A 19,404-nucleotide genomic window follows, 5' to 3' on the forward strand; every position below is an offset into this window, starting at 1 on the left:
AGTATTTAAATGATGAGATTAAAAACTTTTAAACAGACTTTGCTTCCAAAAAAAGTTAATGCTATTCCTTATCATAAATGTAATCATTTATATAAATATAATGAATCATAACATTTATAGTTCTCTTATTCTAGCTTACTAAAAGGGGTCAGGCAGGTGATTTATGCCTGTAATCCCAGTACTTTTACAGGCTTAGGCAAGAGAATTGCTTGAAGCCAGGAGTTTGAAACTAGCCTAGGCAAGACCCCATCTCTACAAAAAATTTTTTAAAAAATTAGCTGGGTGTGGTGGCACAAACCTGTCCTAGCTACTCAGAAAGCTGAGGTGGGAGATCTCTTGAACCCAGGAGTTTGAGGCTGCAGTGAGCCATGATTATGCCACTACACTGACATATGTCAAGACAGAATTTGCTCAGTTACCAATACTTGAGAAATAACATTACCATACTAATCAGTGTAAATGTCATAGACTCAGCCACTGATATCACTTTTTACATTTGGGTAGTTGAGTCTAAAGTATGCATTATTTGTTTAATGGATTTGCTTAATGTCACTCGTTCATTTTTGTCTGCCGTCTGTATTTACTCTTTCTAGTGTCCTTCATTCCTTCCAGCAGTTCTGTGCTTTTATTAGAGATAATTTTCTTCAACATTTTTGTTGTAGATATCATTCTGTCTTTGAAGAATATATTTATTTTTTAGCATGTTTGAAGATATTATTTATATTTTAGCATGTTTGAAGGTATTATTTATATTTTAGCATGTTTGAAGGTATTATTCCATAATCTTATGACTTTCTCTTTTTTTTTTTGAGACAGAGTTTCTCTCTTGTTCACCAGGCTAGAGTGCAATAGTGTGATCTCGGCTCACTGCAACCTCTGCCTCCCAGGTTCAAGCTATTCTCTTGCGTCAGCCTCTCAAGTAGCTGGGATTACAGTCATGTGCCACCATGCCCAGCTAATTTTGTATTTTTTTTAGAGATGGGATTTCTCCATGTTGGTCAGGGTAGTCTTGAACTCCCAACCTCAGGTAATCTGCCCACCTCGGCCTCTCAAAGTGCTGGGATTACAGGCATGAGCCACTGCACACAGCCAATCTTATGAATTTCATAGTTTCTGTTGACAAGTCAGACTTAGGTCTTATTGAGAAATATAAATATAATATGTTCATTTTTATCTTTTCTATTGGTTTTTAGCATTTTAACTATGATGCACTCATGTAATTTTTTGTATTAATTTTGTCTGGTGTTTAGTGAACCTTTTCAATATATTGGTTGGTGTTTTTCACTGGTTTCTATGATGCTCTTCAAATTCTTTCAGCTTCTCCATTGTCCAGTTACAAAGCCACTCCCACATTTTTAGATGTTTGTTATGTCAGTATTTCACTTCTAGGAACCAAAAGTCTGTATTAGTTTCCTACTGCTGCTATAATAAGCTACCAGAAATTTAGTAACTGAAAACAACACAACTTTATTATCTTACAGTTCTGGAGGTCAGAAGTCCAAAAAAAAGGCTTCACTGGAGTAAAATCAAAGTGTCAGCAGAACTGTTTTTTTCCTATATGCTCTAGAGGAGAATTTGTTTCCTTACAGCTTCTAGAAGCCACTGGCACTCCTTGGCTCATGGTCTTTTTTTTTTGGAGACAGTGTCTTGCTCTGTCGCCCAGGCTGGAGTGCAGTGGCTTGATCTCTCGAGTGGGTTCAAGCAATTCTCCTGCCCCAGCCTCCCAAGTAGCTGGGACTACAGAAGCATGCCGCCATGCCTGGCTAATTTTTTATAGTTTAGTAGAGACTGGGTTTCACCATGTTACCTAGGCTGGCCTCCAACTCCTGAGCTCAGGCAATCCTCCCACCCTGGCCTTCCAAAGTGCTGGGATTACAGGCATGAGCCCCCGTGCCCGGCTGGCTTTTTTGTTCAAGACAGCAGCATAGCATCTTCAAATTTATTTTTGACCCTGACCTTTTGATCTTTCCAAGGAACTAGTGAAATTCAGTCCAGCTCTGCAAACCTTGGCGTTCTGTGCAGAACATGCTTAGCTGACAGTGATTCTCCTAATTTTAGTCTCTTTTGTGGTCTGGATAGGCTGACAATTTCCTGAATTATCAGGTCTTTATTCCTCTTTGCTTACCAGTTCTCCCCTAATCTTTCCTTTTCCTCTTATATTTTACTGTAAGCAGTAAAAAACCAGACTACACCTTCAACACTTTGCTTAGAAAATTCCCTCAACTAAATGTCGAGTTTATCATTTGTATTCTGCATAACTGCAACACATAATTCAGCCAAATTTTCTGTTACTGTATAACAGGGATTCCCTTGCCTCTAGTTTCCAGTAACATGTTCCCCATTTCCTTCTGGGCATTCATTGGTAATGCCCTTAATGACCATTTTTCTATCTCCAGTGTGTTTTCAATGATTTAGGTGTAGTATTCTTTAAGACAATATATATTTTCTCTCTCATGCTACACACTTCCTTCTGAGTTTTTAATAGCAGTGTTATTAGTTCTTATACATGGTATCATGGAGTCAAGTATCTGTAGAAGAAAGGAAACCAAGTAGCTTTGGGAAACCAAGTAGCTATTGCAATGGAAAATTGTGATGAAAACTAAGACTACAAGGACCATGAGATGTGCTGGCTTATTTTCACTGCACTGGAGAACTGATAGAAAAGAAATGACAAGTTTAGGGCTTTAATTAATGTTTGGTTAACCAGATAGCTTCTCTGATTGACCTAAAAGAAACCCTTATTTTTTATAGTAATAGAATCATAACTTCTGAAAATAAAACCCAATGTCTGACCCTGAAGTTAGCTGAAACACAATGCAAATGAGTTTGTGGCCTCAGTAGACTTCTTATGTTAGAATTAAGGTATCAAATGAGAAATACAGGATCCTGAGAATTGAAATGAGATTATTTGGATAGATTTCAATAAATATTGCCTTGTATCCCCCAAATCCTGCTGATTCTCCCTGCTGGGAAACAGTCATTTCTCCTAGTGTTGATTGCCTGAAAACCCTGTAATGATGTCACCTGAGTTTCTTGATTAAGGGGAATAATTCACTTCTAAATCCAACTCCACTGCCACTCATTTCTTTGAGATCCATAATTAAACTTAAATCCTGCAGATTCTAGGGGAATAAGTACTAAGTCTGAACACTAGAATAATTTGCCAATTCATATTGGTAGAAACCTGGGGGATATATGTGGGAATAGGCTTAAGGGTGTTAGACCAGGGAGAAAGGAAGATGTACCTACCAGAGATTCTGGAATCAGTGTATTAGCTTGAGCAACTGGCGGAAGCCCTAACAGTTTTCCTGATGAGTTATCCAAAGTATAGGCATTGGATGAAGTAGAATTGTTGAAACTTCCTAGTGTACTCCAGAGGAAGGAATCCAGAAGCTTATAATCACAAAAAAGGTATTGCAATGGGGTGATCATCTTCAGTTTTATTGTCCATCCCTAACTTTATCCCTCAGAAGTATCCCCCTTTATCAAAGTGTTGAAAAATATATTTCAACATTAATTCCTGGAAAGTGAAATGCTATGCTGGTACTCCAGCCAGTTAGGAGCTTATGGAATTTAGACGATAAAAGGACTTTGGCCTGGGTTCATCTCTTAATGGTAGTTACCTGAACCACACCCATTTTCTGAATGCATAGTTTGAATAAACAGATTCAGCAACTGGCAGAATCCCTTCATCAATTCCTTGATGTTTAGAAAGAGGACCATAATTGTAAGAAGGGTCAAATGGTATCTCCAGGAATTGCCTCATTCTGGCAAAACAGTGAACCAAAAGCGATACTACATTTCTGGATCAGTTGCAGAAATCAGTGCTACTATCAAATACTTAATAGATGCAGGAGTGATGATTTCCATCACATTGCTGTTCAATTTAATTATATAGTTTTTACATAGGATAAATAGATCCTGAAAATGATGGCGGTAATTACATTCTCATTGTAATCAAGTGATTACTCTAGTTGCCACAGCTGTTCCAGATATGGTCTTTTCTTTTAATAAGTCATATTTGATATTTGGCATAGAGCAACTGATCTGGAGAGTTTTTTTCCCTTCCATAACTCAGCAAAATTCTTAAGAAGACGTGTTTACTTCTGGCAGGCATCACAATACACTTCCATTGTCTTAGTTCTGGGCTATGTCAAGTCTTTCATTCCCTGTTATAATCTAGTCTGGTCCCATAAGTTATCAAGGCCATCCATTACATTGATGAGATAATGATGAATAGCCCCACTGAGTAAGAAATAACAAATATCCTAGATGCCTTCATAAGAGTGCCAGAAGATGATAAATGAGAAAAATTGCACAAAAATTCAGATATCTGTCATCTCATTAAAGTTTACTAGGGATTCAGTGGTCTAGGACATGTAGAAATATCTCCTCTGAGTTGAGGGATAACAGATACATTTAAAATTCTCTACAGAAAGGGCTCTTTGAATTCTGAAGGCAAATTCATGACTTCTGAGTACTACTGCTCCAAAATACTACTGTAAGAATGTGGATTTTATGTGCGACCCAGAGCAAGATAAGCATGTGAAGCAGTTTCTACTTGTGCAAATTACTTTGCCATTTTTCCATCTGACTGCCAAAAGAAAATGTCTTTTGCAGATAGAGATCCCCTTCAGAGTCCTAGAAGACCACTACAAGATCATCACAGTGTAAATACATAAAGTTTTGAGACAAAGCAAGGCAGCTGTCCTCAGATAATTGTTTTCCTTTCTGTAAAAATGGCTAAATTGTTGTTGCCCTGTGGTAGAATTTGAATACTTGGCCATGGGCACTAGATTACCACGTAACCTGCCCATAATGAGCTTGGGGCCCCCTGATCCACCAGTTTATGAATTTGTTATGTGCAGTAGTTCTCAGTCATCAAGGGGAAGAATTATATGCAATATTAGTTTTGAGTTGCTCCTAAAAGCACAGAACATAAGCTCAGACTTTTATGACACCTATGCCTAATACACCAACACTTCTTCCTTAATCCGTAGTTATGGCTTCATGGGGAATTCCCTATGACCAGTTGACTGGCATAAAATCAAGGTGTCAGCAGAACTGTTTTTCTGCTATATGCTCTAGAGGAGAATTTGTTTCCTTACCTCCTCCAGCTTCTAGAAGCTACTTGCACTCCTTGGCTCATGGTCTCTTCTTTTTTTTTTTTGGAGAAAAAGAGAAAGACCAGTTGCCCTGGTTTATAAATAGTTCTGCCCAATATGTCAATACCTCCTGAAAGTGGATAGCTTCAGCATTATAGGATCACTCAAGGGTATCTTTTGAAAGGTAATGGGGCAGATAAATCCTACTAGTGAGCAAATCAAGCAGTGAATCAGTTGATCAAGAAAGAGACATGGCGAGTTGAAAGGATCTATACTGATTTATGGTCAGTAGCTAACAGCTTTCATGGATGCTGTGGGACTTAGAAGGAAAAATATTTAAAAATTGAAGTTTTTAATTGGACAAAGAGTTTTTGGAAGGAGGTTTATGGCCAGCCTTCCAAGAGTGGTAGATATTTGTTTGTCATGTGAATGCTTGCTGTTGTAACCGGGTGTCCCAGGTTCTCGGGCTCACTTGCTCCAGGAATGGGGGAAAAGGCCCGGGTGGTCCAGTGAGTTTACCGTTCATGTAAATATCACGGACCCAAAGAGTTTAGCAGAAAGCGATTTATTAGGCAGAGAGAGAGAGAGAGAGAAAGCGAAAGAACTCCCACACTGCCAAGGGAGGGGAATCTGAAGGGGATATCCGCACAGGTAGAAAGGGAAAGACAGCTCCCACATTGTTGTGGGAGGGGATCCAGAGAGGGAAATGCACAGATAAGGTGCAGTGGAGTTTTAACTTTGAAGTTATTCCCACCCCATTCATGTTCTTGTCCAATTAGAGGAGTTCTTTCAAACTTCCTCTGGCGTGATTGATCTTTGACTCTGATGCTGGATTGGCTGTCAGGCTCAGAACAGAGGCCCTTCTTCCCAGAGCTTTTCGCGGGCTTTTTTTTTTTTTTTTTTTTAAGAAAGGACCACACCTGGAATTTCTACCTAGCCCTTGCTTTGCGGGAATGTTCCTGGATGAGGAAGTGGATGGAGGCATGGCGCTGGGAAATTCTTGCCTTTGAAACACAGGCAGTTTTCCTTAACACAGTCCCTCACTGTGATGCTTAATTTTACATGTCAAGTTGGCTGGGCAGTAGTATCCACATATTTGGTCAGATATTAATTTGAATATTTCCTTCAGGGTATTTTTTGGATGAGATTAATATTTAAATTAACGGACTTTAAGTTAAGCAAATAACCCTCCATAACGTTGGTGGGCCTCATCCAATCAATGGAAGGCCTTAATAGAACAAAGACTGTCCTCCTCTGAGCAAGCAGGAATTCCGTCAGTAGACAGCCTTCAGACTTGAACTGCAATATCAGCTCTTCCTGGGGTCTTCAGCTTGCCAGCCAACCCTGTAGATTTTGGACTTGCCAACTTCCTTAATTTCATCAGCAAGTTCCTTAAAATAAATCTGTCTCTCTATATATACACACATCCTATTGTTTATGTTTCTCTGAATAACGCTGACTAATATATAATACTTACCAAAGGCCATTCACTGCAAAGAAGGCTCTTGTTGATCAGGTGGATAAAATGATCTCTTTTCTCTTATAGCTGTCAGTCTCGTTCCCTATCTACTCCAGTTCTTATTCTATGGGCTTATGCACACAATAGCTAAGTGGATTAGTCCATTCTCACAATGCTATAAAGAAATACCTGAGACTGAGTAATTTATGAAGGAAAGAGGTTTAACTGATTCAAAGTTCCACAGGCTGTATCGGAGGCTTGGCTGGAGAGGCCTCAGGAAATTTACAATCATGGTTAAAGGCGAAGGGGAAGAAAAGCACCTTATTCAGTGGACGACAGGAAGGAAAAGTGCAAGCAGGTGAAATGCCAGGTGATTATAAAACCATCAGATCTTGTGAGACTCATTATCACAAGAACCACATGGGGGAAACCACCCCCATGATCCAGTTACCTCTACCCTTAATCCCAGCCTTGACTTGTGGGGATTATAGGGTTACAATTGAAGATGAAATTTTGGGTGGGGACACAGCCAAACCATATCCTTAAGACAGCAAGAATAGTGATATTATGTATGGGCTAAATACCCACGTATGGGCTTCTCACTGCAGCTTACCTGGCTTCAGGCCTCTGCTGTTTGCCTTGCTTTCCAGTAAGAGAGACCAATGGTGAGCCCTTAAAATGGCACCATTCCCTGAGGGAACATTCAGCCAATTGATTGGTGATAGGTTGATTACATTGGACCCTTTCCTTTATGGAAGAGACAGCTTTTGTTCTCATTTATTCTGGACGTGGATTTACCTTCATTGTCTACAGTGCGTCACCATCACCATCCTTGAACTTACTTAATGCCTTATTTACCATCAGGTTATTATAGGTAGTATTGCATCTGATCAAGAAACTGATTTTTCCAAAAATTGTGGCAATGGGCTTATGCCTACAGAGTTTGCTAGTCTTTCCATGAACCTTATCAGTCTACATCAGGCCTGAGAGAATGGTAGAATGACATCTTTAAGACTCAGATGGGGCCCCTGCCAGGTGTAAATATTTTGTGGAGCTAGAGTACTATCCCACAAGATGTGATTTGTTCTTTGAACTGATGACCAGTATGTGGTATTCTATTCCATTGATCTAAATACTTGTTTTTGTGCTGGTACCATGCTGTTTTTTTGTTTGTCTGTTTGTTTGTTTTTGAGACAGGGTCTGGCTCTGTCACCCAGGCTGGAGTGCAGTGGTGTGATCTCAGCTTACTGCAACCTCTGCTTCCTGGGCTCAAGCCATCCTCCCACCTCAGCCTCTTGAGTAACTGATACTACTGGTGCATGCCATCATGCCTGGCTAATTTTTTTTGTGTGTATTTTTTTATAGAGATGGGGTTTCACCATGTTTCTCAGGCTGGTCTGGAACTTCTGAGCTCAAGCAATCCACCTGTCTCACTCTCTCAAAGTGGTGGGATTACAGGCGTGAGCCACCGTGCCTGACCTATGCTGTTTTGATTACTATCTATCACTTTCTAATAGATTTTGAAATCAAGTAGTCTGATGCCTCCAGCTTTGTTCTTTTTGCTCAAGATTGCTTTGACTACTTGGAGTCTTTTTGTGGTGCCATATGAATTTTAGGATTGTTTTTGCTATTTCTCTGAAAAATGTCATTTTTTGTGTGTTGCTAAGTATGTATAAAGCAGTTGATTTTTGCATGTTTATCTTGTTTCCTGCTAACTTGATTAACAAATTTATTAGTTCTAATAGTTTTTCAGTAGATTTCTTGGGATTTCCTACAAATATGAGATCAGGCTATTTGTGAATAAAGATAGCTTTGCATCTTCATTTCTAATCCGGATGTTTTTTACTGAGGCTTCCTTTGGCAAATTTAAAAAATCACAATTTTCTGAAATGTTGTAAATAAATAGGATCCAAAGTAGCTATGTTTCATTGCCCTTGCCAACTGTGTTCTTTTTAATTCTATTATTTTTTTGTGAAACATATATAAGGTAATGTTTTAAAATCCTAACATATCAATTCCAAGTAATTATTGAATTTAAAAGGAAATCTATTGCCATTTTTTATTTTTAAAATATATTTTAAAATTAAAGGAAAATTCAGAATGCATATCACATAGGAAAATTCAAATTATTGACTCTATTGATATTTAAATTCTTATTAGAAATTTGATATATAATTTACATATATCATTATTTATATATTTAATTGCATCATGTTTATTTTTTAATAATTATTTTAAAAGTAGCTCTAAGCCAGTATGGTGTGGTACATAACTCTAGTCCAAGTTACTCAGGTAGCTGATGGCAGGTGGGTCAATTGAGGTGAAGAATTTGAGACTGTAGTGCACTATCAATAGATTGCACCAGTGAATAGCTAGCTGCTGCACTCCAACCTGCACATCATAGCAAGACACCATCTCTAAAAACATAAATTTAAAAAAATGCTCTAGCATGAGCTCTTCCAAAACTCAACTTTGGTACAAATTATAAATAGCATGAAACTAATGAAGTATCTTTATAATTGTCACTAGTGTATTAAAGTCATTATGTTAAAAAATTATTGTGATGGTGTATCTTGAGTCAACCAAATGAGTATTAAAAAATTCTTTTGGACTTTAACATGCCAGAGCGTTATTTCTAGGTTCCCCTGATGAATACAACAAAGGAAACTTTATACCTAATATCTATGGTTTTGTGTGTCTACTTTAAATACGATTTCTTTTTCCTTCTTATGCTTTTCAAAGATTTCTTTCCCAAAAATATAGAATGATCATCTAGCTAGATAAAGCCACCAAAATAGAAAAAAGAAGAAATCAATGGTGGGATATTGACACCGAAAGCAGCGTGTGGATAGTGAACATGTTGTTTCTAACAAGAGAATGAAAATACAGTTATGTTGACTAAGATGTTCCCCAGTTTTCCATGCCTTTTCATTTTTCATCATTTTTTATTCCATCATATTATATGGAGCTTCATGAAAGAAAACAAAAAAGAGATAAGGAGTTGTAGTTAGGGCTACAAATAAAATTTAATCTTTCTGGATGAGATTTGAGAAGCATGTATGTCGAGAAGCTTAGTTTGGTAATATATTAATTTCTTAAATCTTTGTAATGTTTTCATCAAATTTTATTCCCTAATATAGCTTTTTTCTGTTATATCATGCATACCCTGGCCATTATATCTATCTAATTATTAAATAGCAAATATTTAGAAAACCAGAGATTTTAAAAACTATTATTTGCCTGAGTAAGACAGCATCATACTGGTAAGATAATCCTATCATGTCTTGTAAAGTAAGCAACTTCAGGATCAGATTTAACACTATTCCTCTCTATTAACATGTTAAGTTGGAAATAATATGCTCTTTCAAATTGACATATTTCAATTCTTACTTAAATCAGCAAATAAATAAGTAATCATATTACCTATGGGAATCCCGTCCTTAGCAAAATTGAGAGGAATTTATGTACTAACACTGGTTTATTTTGCTATTTATTGTTTCTCAGATTCTGATGATAGAATTAACCATGGGCGAATTGCTTATATTTCTTCGAAGAGCTGCTCTATTCCGGATGAGAGTTATGGCTGCCTGTCTTCAAACATTCCTGCATTAGAATTGATGGCTCTCTATGTGGCAGCTGCCATGCATGATTATGATCACCCAGGGAGGACAAATGCATTTCTAGTGGCTACAAATGCCCCTCAGGTAGGAAATATTTTTCAGCACCTTTAAAGAGTAATTCCAAAATTTTACAATCATGCTGTGTATCCCTTTATAAATCATTATTTAATTGAATCATATGGTCATTCCATCTGACTTTAAGACTCTACATTTTAATTAAATGGATAATAATACATGGCATTAATGTGATGTGTGCTAGAAAATTAGGGGGAAAATCAGCTTCAACTAGAAAATAGTAAATAGTTTTTGAAATAACTCATTGTTTTGTGAAATTCTAGAGTCCTTGATGTCAGTATTTTTGTCTTTAATCAAACTGACAAAACTCTGACTGTATTTAAAATTTCTGTTCCTCCTGGTTAGGCCCATTGTGTGGTTAGAAAGCTATAATGGTTGAGAACTGTTAATCTTTTTTGTTGTTCTCTTTTTTCCCTAAAGATTTGCCTTAATACCAGACCTTAAATCTCTTACCTCTGAATATATTAGTGTATGCAAAAATTCTTCTGGTATATATATACCTCCTATAGCTAATGGGATATAAAATTCCTTTAAGGTCACAATTTGCATGGGGAAGCAAGAGTTCCCAACAAAAGGATACTGTAATTGCAATAGCTTTTAACATTAAAAATTGGAACTAAATATGTGGATTTAAGTAGAATTTAGTGTGGTTGTGGTTTAAGAAGATTTTTGTGTGGTAGCTGGGTTTGTTTATGCTGGGGATTCCTGAAATGTCATCTGTGTGTTTCTAATTGCATGCTTTATGAAGAGCAGGTATTTAATGAGTGTTGCTGAATTCATCTCACTTCTTCACTTTATCATTCTATGTTTAAACTTTGGCTCTGATCCTCTTATCTTCTGTAGCCATTTTCTGTTTTTCTTTTTTTACGTCAATCTCTTTCATATACTCTAACTTTTTTCAATATAAGAGATATATTCTCTTGAATTGTGAGCATATATGTGGGGTGGGGGGAAAGAATGTAGGGAGCAATGAATATATGTATGTGTAAGTGGGTATAATGGGTGTGTGTGTGTGTGTGTGTGTGTGTAAATGGATTAAAACGGCCATGCGATGTATTTCTCTGATGAGACTTTATTAGTAGCTCATGATTTCCACAGGTAACTTTCTGATGAATTTAAATCTAGTTATTAGTAGTTGCCCACTTTCTAAGTATTATTTTGGAAAAAAAAACAAAAAACCTACCTTCTAAGTGGCACATATTTTCTTACTTGCAGTACCATTCTGCAAGAATCAGATGCCTGTTCTCTCGAGAACCTAGCACATCACAATCTTTGAAAATCCTTGTCTTTTAATGAATCATAGGCCTGAGGAGTAGTGGCATAGTGGAAAAAAAAACTGGACTTGAGATTAAGTCCTATCTTAGCTTTCTGATTTCCCACTTACTAGCTATATGACCTCAAATAAAGATTTATTCCTCTGAACCTAAAAATAGTTTTCTGATATGATTAAGGAGGTAACATATGGAAGGTTTTATACTGTTTCAGATAGCATGAGAAGCTCCTGAATCAGAAATTACATAGGTAGAAATTATTTACTGTTCTAGTCCATTCTCTGTTGTTTTTGTTTGTTTGTTTTGTTTTGCTTTTTGAGATGAAGTCTCGCTCTGTTGCCCAGGCTGGAGTGCAGTGGCTCGATCTCGGCTCAGTGCAACCTCCACCTCCTGGAGTCAAGTGATTCTCCTGTTTCAGCCTCCCAAGTAGCTGGGATTACAGGCACCCACCACCATTCCCAGCTAATTTTTGTATTTGTAGTAGAGATGGTGTTTCACCATGTTGACCAGGCTGGTCCCAAATTCCTGACCTCAGGTGATCCACGTGCCCCAGCCACCCAAAGTGCTGGGATTAAAGGCGTGAGCTACCATGCTTGCCCACTCTGTTTTTATGACTGCTTTCCTTTGCTTAAAGTATATCCTCTTTCAAGGATGTTACAAATGAGTGAATTCCAAAGTTAACTCTCTCACATGAAGATAATTTAAAACAATGATATATGAATACAGCTTATACAAGTTGGGTACCCAACTGTTGTCCTCATCAAAATGCAGTCATGAAGTCTGAACATAATATCAATAATCATGTTATTTCCAGCTTCTCATTGTTAAGAATTTCCATTAGATGAAGCAATAGGAAGTGCTAGCATGGAAAGGAGATTGATTAGAGAGTTCACCTGTGAAAATATATAGCCTCTTACCTAGTCTTATTGCTTGTTCCCTGCTCTCCTTCAGTCTATTCTCAACGCATAGCCAGAATGTGACCCTGTTTAAGTGTGTTACATCACTCTCTTCCAGATGCTCTGGTTGGGTGCTGTGGCTCACATCTGTAATCTCAATACTTTGGGAGGCTGAGACAGAAGGATCTCTTGAGCCCAGGAGTTTGAGACCAACCAAATGGGCAACATTTGAGACCCTGTTTCAGAAAAATAAAAACAAAAAAGTAAACTCTCCAATGGCCTTCACCTTACTCCTAGTAAATGACAGTCATAAAATGTTCCACAAGGCCCTGCATTATTAGCCCCATTAAGTCTCTCTCTCTCTCTCTTTTTTTTTTTTTAACTTAAGTGTAGTCTCACTGACTTCCTTGCTCATACCATCACTGTCCTAGGAACACTCCTTTTCTGAGAGTGTTTGTACTTTCTGTTCTCCCTGTCCAGAGGAATTTTTCTTTAGATATGCATGTACTCATTTTGTCACCTCCTTCCATCTGAAATTTCAAAATCCCTTCCTTACACTGTTATGCTCCTTCTCTGCTTTTTTTTTCGTAGCAGTGATCATTTAAGATACTATATATTTTATTTATGTGCTTTGTTTTTTATATGTATCTCCTTAAAGGGATATACAGTTCCACAAGGGAAGGGATTTTTGTCTCCTTTATTCCATACTACCTAGAATAGTGCTTGACATACAAAAAGCTTTCAGTAAATATTTGTTGAATGTTGAAGGATGTCTGAATTCTTCTCTCTGTAGTACTCGTAGGTTTTCTGAAAAACGTTCTGTGCTTCCCAAAGTAATGAAGTTTATGAGGCCTTCTTTTACTAGCACTTGTGAGATAAGGACTCTTGTAAAAGTCTAGGGCTTAATGTGGTTAAGTAACAAAGTAGCTTCTTTCATCTTTGGAAACTCAATGAGTCTAGTAAGGCCATAATTAATGAAAGATACTATAGTTCCAGTGTATTATAGGCAATAGCATATAATACCACCAACTGGCTCAAGCATTCTTCTTCATTCTCATAGTAAGGAGAGTGTGCTAGAAAGATACAGGAGAATTCTTGCCATGAAAGAAGGTTACGCATATAGTCAAGTATATCCTGGAGGAATGTCAGAATTAATAAGATTCTAGGAGATTTCCGAGCTATTTCCAAATGAAAAGTTGGCTGAAAGATGGTGGTTAGTGCTTGAGATAGTAAAATTTCTAGAATATTTTGATGAGACTAGGAAAAAGGAAACAAAATTTTAAATTGAGATTTGTAAATCTGTTGTGTCTCCTAAAATATGGATTAAGATGACTAAACACATGTATCTTTTTCCCCTTCTTCCTGGGAATGCATTAAAATGATAGTAAGGTATGAAGTTCATTACAACAGAGATGAGTAAGAGGAGGAAGGATATTATCGCCAGCAGATAAAAAAAATTTATAACATTTCTGGAAAATGAAAAATGGATGAATATTGACAGGTAAAACAAAAGTACCCAGCGTAGCTGGAACCCCAGAGAGACTCCTGTTACCATTTGCTCCTGTTTGTTCTCCCTATGCACACACACACTTTTAAGCAAGGCGACTATAACCCTATGTTTACCTCCAGGCAGAAAACTTATCTCTTAGATATTGAAGGAAACTGCCTGGAGAGAGTGAGTTGCTAGAGTGGGTGTTAGTAGTCCAAAGTAAATTTTTTGCATTCTAAACATCTAATAGCTGGCACCCCAGCTATTCTAAAGCAAAACTTGCTAGGTAACAAACCCTATCCATATTTACAGATTTCCCTCTCATTCATCCCAAGGGGAGTGACTCCACAATAAAACATACATAACAGCAGAGAGAAATTACAACTGCAATCTATAATTCATTTATTTATATATACAGATAATCAAAGATCATCAGACATGGCATTAACCAGAAACTTGGAAAGAAAAGGCTAAGATGGAGAGAATAACTGACCGGGGGAATCTAGGGAATAGAGAATCATCTAATTATTTTTTTAAAAAGTATTCTCAGAGAATTTGAAAAACACTGCATCCGTAAAGTAAGAACAGGAAACTATGAAAAAGAAACATCAGAGAACAAGTTAGGCTCTTAGAAACTAAAAATATTACTGCAGAAAATTTTAATAATTCAATAAAAGCATTGGAAGTTAAAGTCCAGGTCATCTCTCCTAGAACATAGACCAGGAAGATAAAAAGAAAATATAGGGAAGGAGAAGATAAGACATATGGGACTAGGTCAAGATGTGACTAGTGGAAGTTCTAAAAAGTAGGGAGTCTTTGGACTGAAAGGGCTCACTAAGTGCCAGGAAAGTTGAAGCGAGAGAAAAAAATCTCAAACCCCACACATAGCACATCATGCAAACATTTCAGAACACCAGAGCTTTTATTTTTAAAAATAAAAGAATTCCTTAGAAGATGAAAATAATACATCTATAAAAGAACAAAAAATCAACTGTCATTGTATTTTAGCAACAATAGATGCTAGACAATACTAACATGAAGTCTCTAAAATTCTAAGGGATTTTATTCATTCATTTATTTGTTAATGTATTTATTGGGTGCGTATTGTGGGATAGGCACTATTTAGGCATTGTTATATTAAATAAAACATGGGTAAAATCTTGCCTTTCCTTGAACTTTTACATTCTAGTAAAGCAAGAAAATAAATAAATAAATGAATAAACAAACAAACAAACAATGTGTGTGTAAGCAAAAGAGAGGGCGGAGCAAGAGAGAGAGAGAGAAACAGAGAGAGAGAAACATATGATTATGACTTAAGAGCTAGGAGTGCTGGCATAAGAGTATTATTTTCAAGTTAGAGCTCTGTATTCAGCTAAGCTACCATTTTACCTAAGAGCAAAATAAAGAGATTCTCAGATATGCAGTGATTTTAAACAATCACGTCTTGACCATCCTGAGAAAGTTATTTTAAAATGTATTTTATCAAAACAAGGGTGGTAACTAAGATAAAGGAAGATAAGGGATTATTAGAAATTTTAGAACTGATATGGTGTGTCTCTGTGTCCCCAGCCAAATCTGATCTCAAATTGTAATCCCTACATGTCAAGAGAGGGCCCTGGCAAGAGGTGATTAGATCCAGGGGACAGGTTCTCCCATGTTCTCATGATAGTAAGGGAGTTGTCAAGGGATGTGATGGTTTAAAAGTGGTAGTTTCCCCTTTGTGCTTTTTTTCTCCTGCTGCCTCTCTTGCCTCTCCTTTGCCTTCCACCATGAATGTAAATTTCCTGCGGCCTTCCCAGCCCTGTGGAACTGTGAGTCAATTAAACCTCTTTTGTTTATAAATTACCCAGTCTCAGGTATTATCTTTATAGCAGTGTAAATACAGAAAAGAACAAACTGACAACTTCAGGGTAAAAGAATCCTGAGATGATAGTTTTTCATCAAGACCACTTACAATAGCAAAGATGTGGAACCAACCCAAATGCCCATCAATGATAGACTGGACAGGGAAAATGTGGCACATATACACCATGGAATATTATGCAGCCATCAAAAACGATGAGTTTGTGTTCTTTGTAGGGACAAGGGTGAACCTGGAAACCATCATTCTCAGCAAACTGACAGAAGGGCAGAAGATCAAACACCGCATATTCTCACTCATAGGCGGGTGTTGAACAATGAGAACACATGGACACAGGGAGGGGAGTACTACACACTGGGGTCAGTTGAGGGGAAATAGGGGAGGGACAGTGGGGGGTGGGGAGTTGAGAAGAGATAGCAAGGGGCAAGATGCCAGATGTAGGTGATGGGGAGGAAGGCGGCAAATCACACTGCCACATGTGTACCTATGCAACAATCTTGCATGTTCTTCACATGTACCCCAAAACCTAAAATGCAATAAAATAAATAAATGGAAAAAAAAAGAGTATTTCTTTACAAAACTAGCTGCTTTATTTTCTGTAGCACCTTATTTGTCTGCTTTCTCTTTCTACTGGATTTTTTGAATTGGGAATATTATTTTTTAAATGAACAATTCTTCTTAATCCTTTTCACTTGAAGTACTTTTTTAGTCATTAGATAATGAGTATGACCTAGATTTTTGTTAATGTTTCCTCCTGTTTCTTACATTTTAAAAGGGGACATTTGCTCAGATTAGTCAGACTCATCCTTTGTATGATCTAAGTCTTTCTTATGTCTGAAGGGTTTGCTCTTTTTGCTCTTACTTATTTAAAAATGTTACTATTTGTTAAGATTCTGACAGTTTGTATTAAACCTCTTCTCAGATTTTTCCAACTCAGAGGGTGAAAAGTAAGGTTTATGACCAACTAATTTGCTTTCCCCAAGTACTGATGTATTTGTTGTAGAGAGTAAGATCTAGAAAAAGCAGGTAACAATATACTTTAGCTCAAAGTCAAAGGATGTTAGTTTATTGCAACTCCAAATGAGCTGGGGCCCTGTTTTTCTTCTCTACTTCTAAGAGCCCACAGTAAGAGCTGAGGCTTCATTATCTGCTTGCTCGAACTGTTTTTCTTACTCAGTTTAAACTTGGTCTGCTGCTCTATGTGCTACCTTCTAGTGTCCTTCTAAAGTAGAATTGACATTTGCTTCCTACTTGCTGCTTCATGATTCTTTCTTGCCTCCCACTCACCTTTGAGCTTGTGAGTCTACTGAGGTCCAGCAGGGAACCCCTTCCACTTAACTCTTCAGATAGGTTTCTCCTTCTTATGCAGTGAGTTGGTTGGCTTTTCTCAATCCATTCTCATTTTCACCATGTCTTTGAAGTTTTCAGTATTGTGTATATATCTAGATTCTAATACTGATTTCGACTGTTTTTCCCCCATTTTATATGTCTTGGCAATTTCAAAGAGTAATTTGAATGTTGAAGGAATTCTGAACTTACTCATTTTTTTAAAACTGATCTTGCTAGCTGTGAGTTTATTAAGTTAGCTAGCTTCACAGGGCACTCATTGTACATTGTGTTTTATTGAGCTTGGAATTGAATTACTTTCTCCTGAACAGACAGAGCTGTTTTCTTTTTTTTTTTTTTTTAAAGGAATTTTTATATTCTTACTACCATTATGCTATAAAAACCTTAATAACCAGCTGGATCTCTTTCTTGCAAATAGGACATAAACCCCCAGCCTTCTTCAGTCTTCTGGCACAGTGAAAACAAGTGACAAGATGGCCTGTCCTCCCATGAATAATGTTCCCATCTCGTGGTCTTTTCTCACATAAGCTACATGGCTTCAAAAGATTCTGGCAATCCTCCGTGTTTTCTATATCTGTTCTCTGTTCAGAAAGGTTATCTAACTGTTCTCCCATGCTTGAGATGGTCTCTTGGCTTGCAGAACTGTGAGCCAAATCCAATAATCCCACCAAGTTGCAGGGATCAAAAAGTTTGGAGTTTTTTTTATATACACATCTTTAGGTCTAACGACAGGAGCCGAAATGGTTCTTGACAATCAGGCACATCAATTCCTTCATTTTCCTTTTCAGGTATGGCAGTGATGTCAGATGTGGAGAGAGAATGGGTTAGCATTGAACAATCTGAATACCAATCCTTCAAGGCCCAGCAACGAAAACAGTACCTCTTGCTTGGAGAGTTAAATTTCTTGCATTCAGTACACTGCCACTCATTCTCAGAGGTAACTTCTACATCAGTATCATCACTTAAGGACTTACAGTCGTCAAGATCATCATTTTTCCCCACTTCAATCACCTTTTTGTCACTTATTTTCCCTACTTCTTCACTTGCTTGTTCAGTATCAGCAACTTCAACTTTTATTCCAACACCTAACTGCTCTGATACTGATTCATTCAAAAACCACAAGTCATCTGTAGTATCTGAAACAATAGCAGTACCCACATCCGGATTTGTCTGTAAATCAGTTGAGCCACTACTTCTAGGTGTATAGTTGTTTCTCAAGTTTCCTAAAAATGACCAAGGCAGGCCAGCCACATCCCACTCCTCAAATCCAAGGTCCAGCCTAGATGTCTCATCTTGGGTTAAATTTTCTATTAAGTCTTCATTTTCTCTAGAATTTACACATTTATACTGTGAGGTAGGCAGTGTGGGGATATCATCTTCTGCAGTTCTTCTCCTGGAAGTGGAACTTTCCGCTGCACTTTGCTTCAGTTGGTCTTGACTTGGAATATCCATACTGTGATCCTGTGCGAGAGCGAGAGTCTGAGCAGCATCTGTAGTAGCAGTGGCTAAAGTGACAAGATTCTTTCTTAGCATATCATAGAGAGGGCTTGGGTCTTTCACGGAGGAGCTCTGACATCCCAGTAGTTCTCCCAAAAGATCTCCACCACAATATACCATATGCTGTTCCTGCTGATCATAAAGCTGCTTCACCAATATGTACTGACCTAAATAGTGCATGACCTCTTTAACAGTGAACATTTCACCTTGCGCACCTGCTGCATGCAAAATCTTCAAAATTTGGTCGTTTTGGTCGTACCTGATTGGTTTGTCCAGAAGAGATCCTACAAGCACTGTCAGATGTTGAACACTGGGCAGAGGTGGAAAATGGTGTCATTTTGGCAGTGAAGAAACTGCAGTCTGTTGGTAAAACTTACGGCAGCTCCGTGAATCTCTCCCCAGTCGAGCCCCAGAGCTGTTTTCATAGTTAAAACTTTGTCACATTTGAGCATGAATTAGTCAAGTCATTACTAAATGTAAATGGATGCCTTAGGGAGTCTTTGAAGCTTACTCTTTGTCTTTGGGATTCATAAAGTTTAGAAGTTGTATTATGGGTGGTATGAAATGCCTTTATATGACCCACTGCAAAGTTTAAATCATAGCATTGCTTGCGTAAAATTAAATAGTGTAAAAAATAATCACTTGGTGTTATGCATCTGTGCTTAAATCTAGCCTATAGCTAATTTTCACAAATAAGTACAGCTATTTAAGCTCTCAGAATGTGTATCCTACCTGAGATCTCATTCTAGCTGTCCTTCTTTCTCATTACACAGTAGGTGCCATG

The 19,404-nt window shown here is 37.5% G+C and overlaps 2 protein-coding genes across 6 annotated transcripts in view; one reads left to right on the forward strand and one right to left on the reverse strand.

The window, feature by feature from the left end:
• The window catches only part of PDE3B (phosphodiesterase 3B), a 207,790-nt gene that overhangs the window by 177,039 nt on the left and 11,347 nt on the right, over positions 1-19,404 (forward strand). For all 5 annotated transcript variants that reach the window (XM_032241018.1, XM_032241017.1, XM_032241020.1 and 2 more), the window contains one exon: positions 10,069-10,268. In XM_032241018.1, coding sequence (XP_032096909.1) covers positions 10,069-10,268 — 200 coding nt within the window. The remainder of the gene's footprint in view (positions 1-10,068; positions 10,269-19,404) is intronic.
• Positions 17,689-19,025, reverse strand: LOC116525256 (protein Mdm4-like). Its single transcript, XM_032241025.1, is given in 3 exon segments — positions 17,689-17,903; positions 18,004-18,860; positions 18,862-19,025. Coding segments are annotated over 3 exon segments (1,011 nt in total). The 5' UTR covers positions 18,958-19,025; the 3' UTR covers positions 17,689-17,845.

This window comes from Sapajus apella, unplaced genomic scaffold (assembly GCF_009761245.1).
Source record: "Sapajus apella isolate SASKATOON/1434 unplaced genomic scaffold, GSC_monkey_1.0 scaffold47, whole genome shotgun sequence".
NCBI lineage: Eukaryota > Metazoa > Chordata > Mammalia > Primates > Cebidae > Sapajus > Sapajus apella.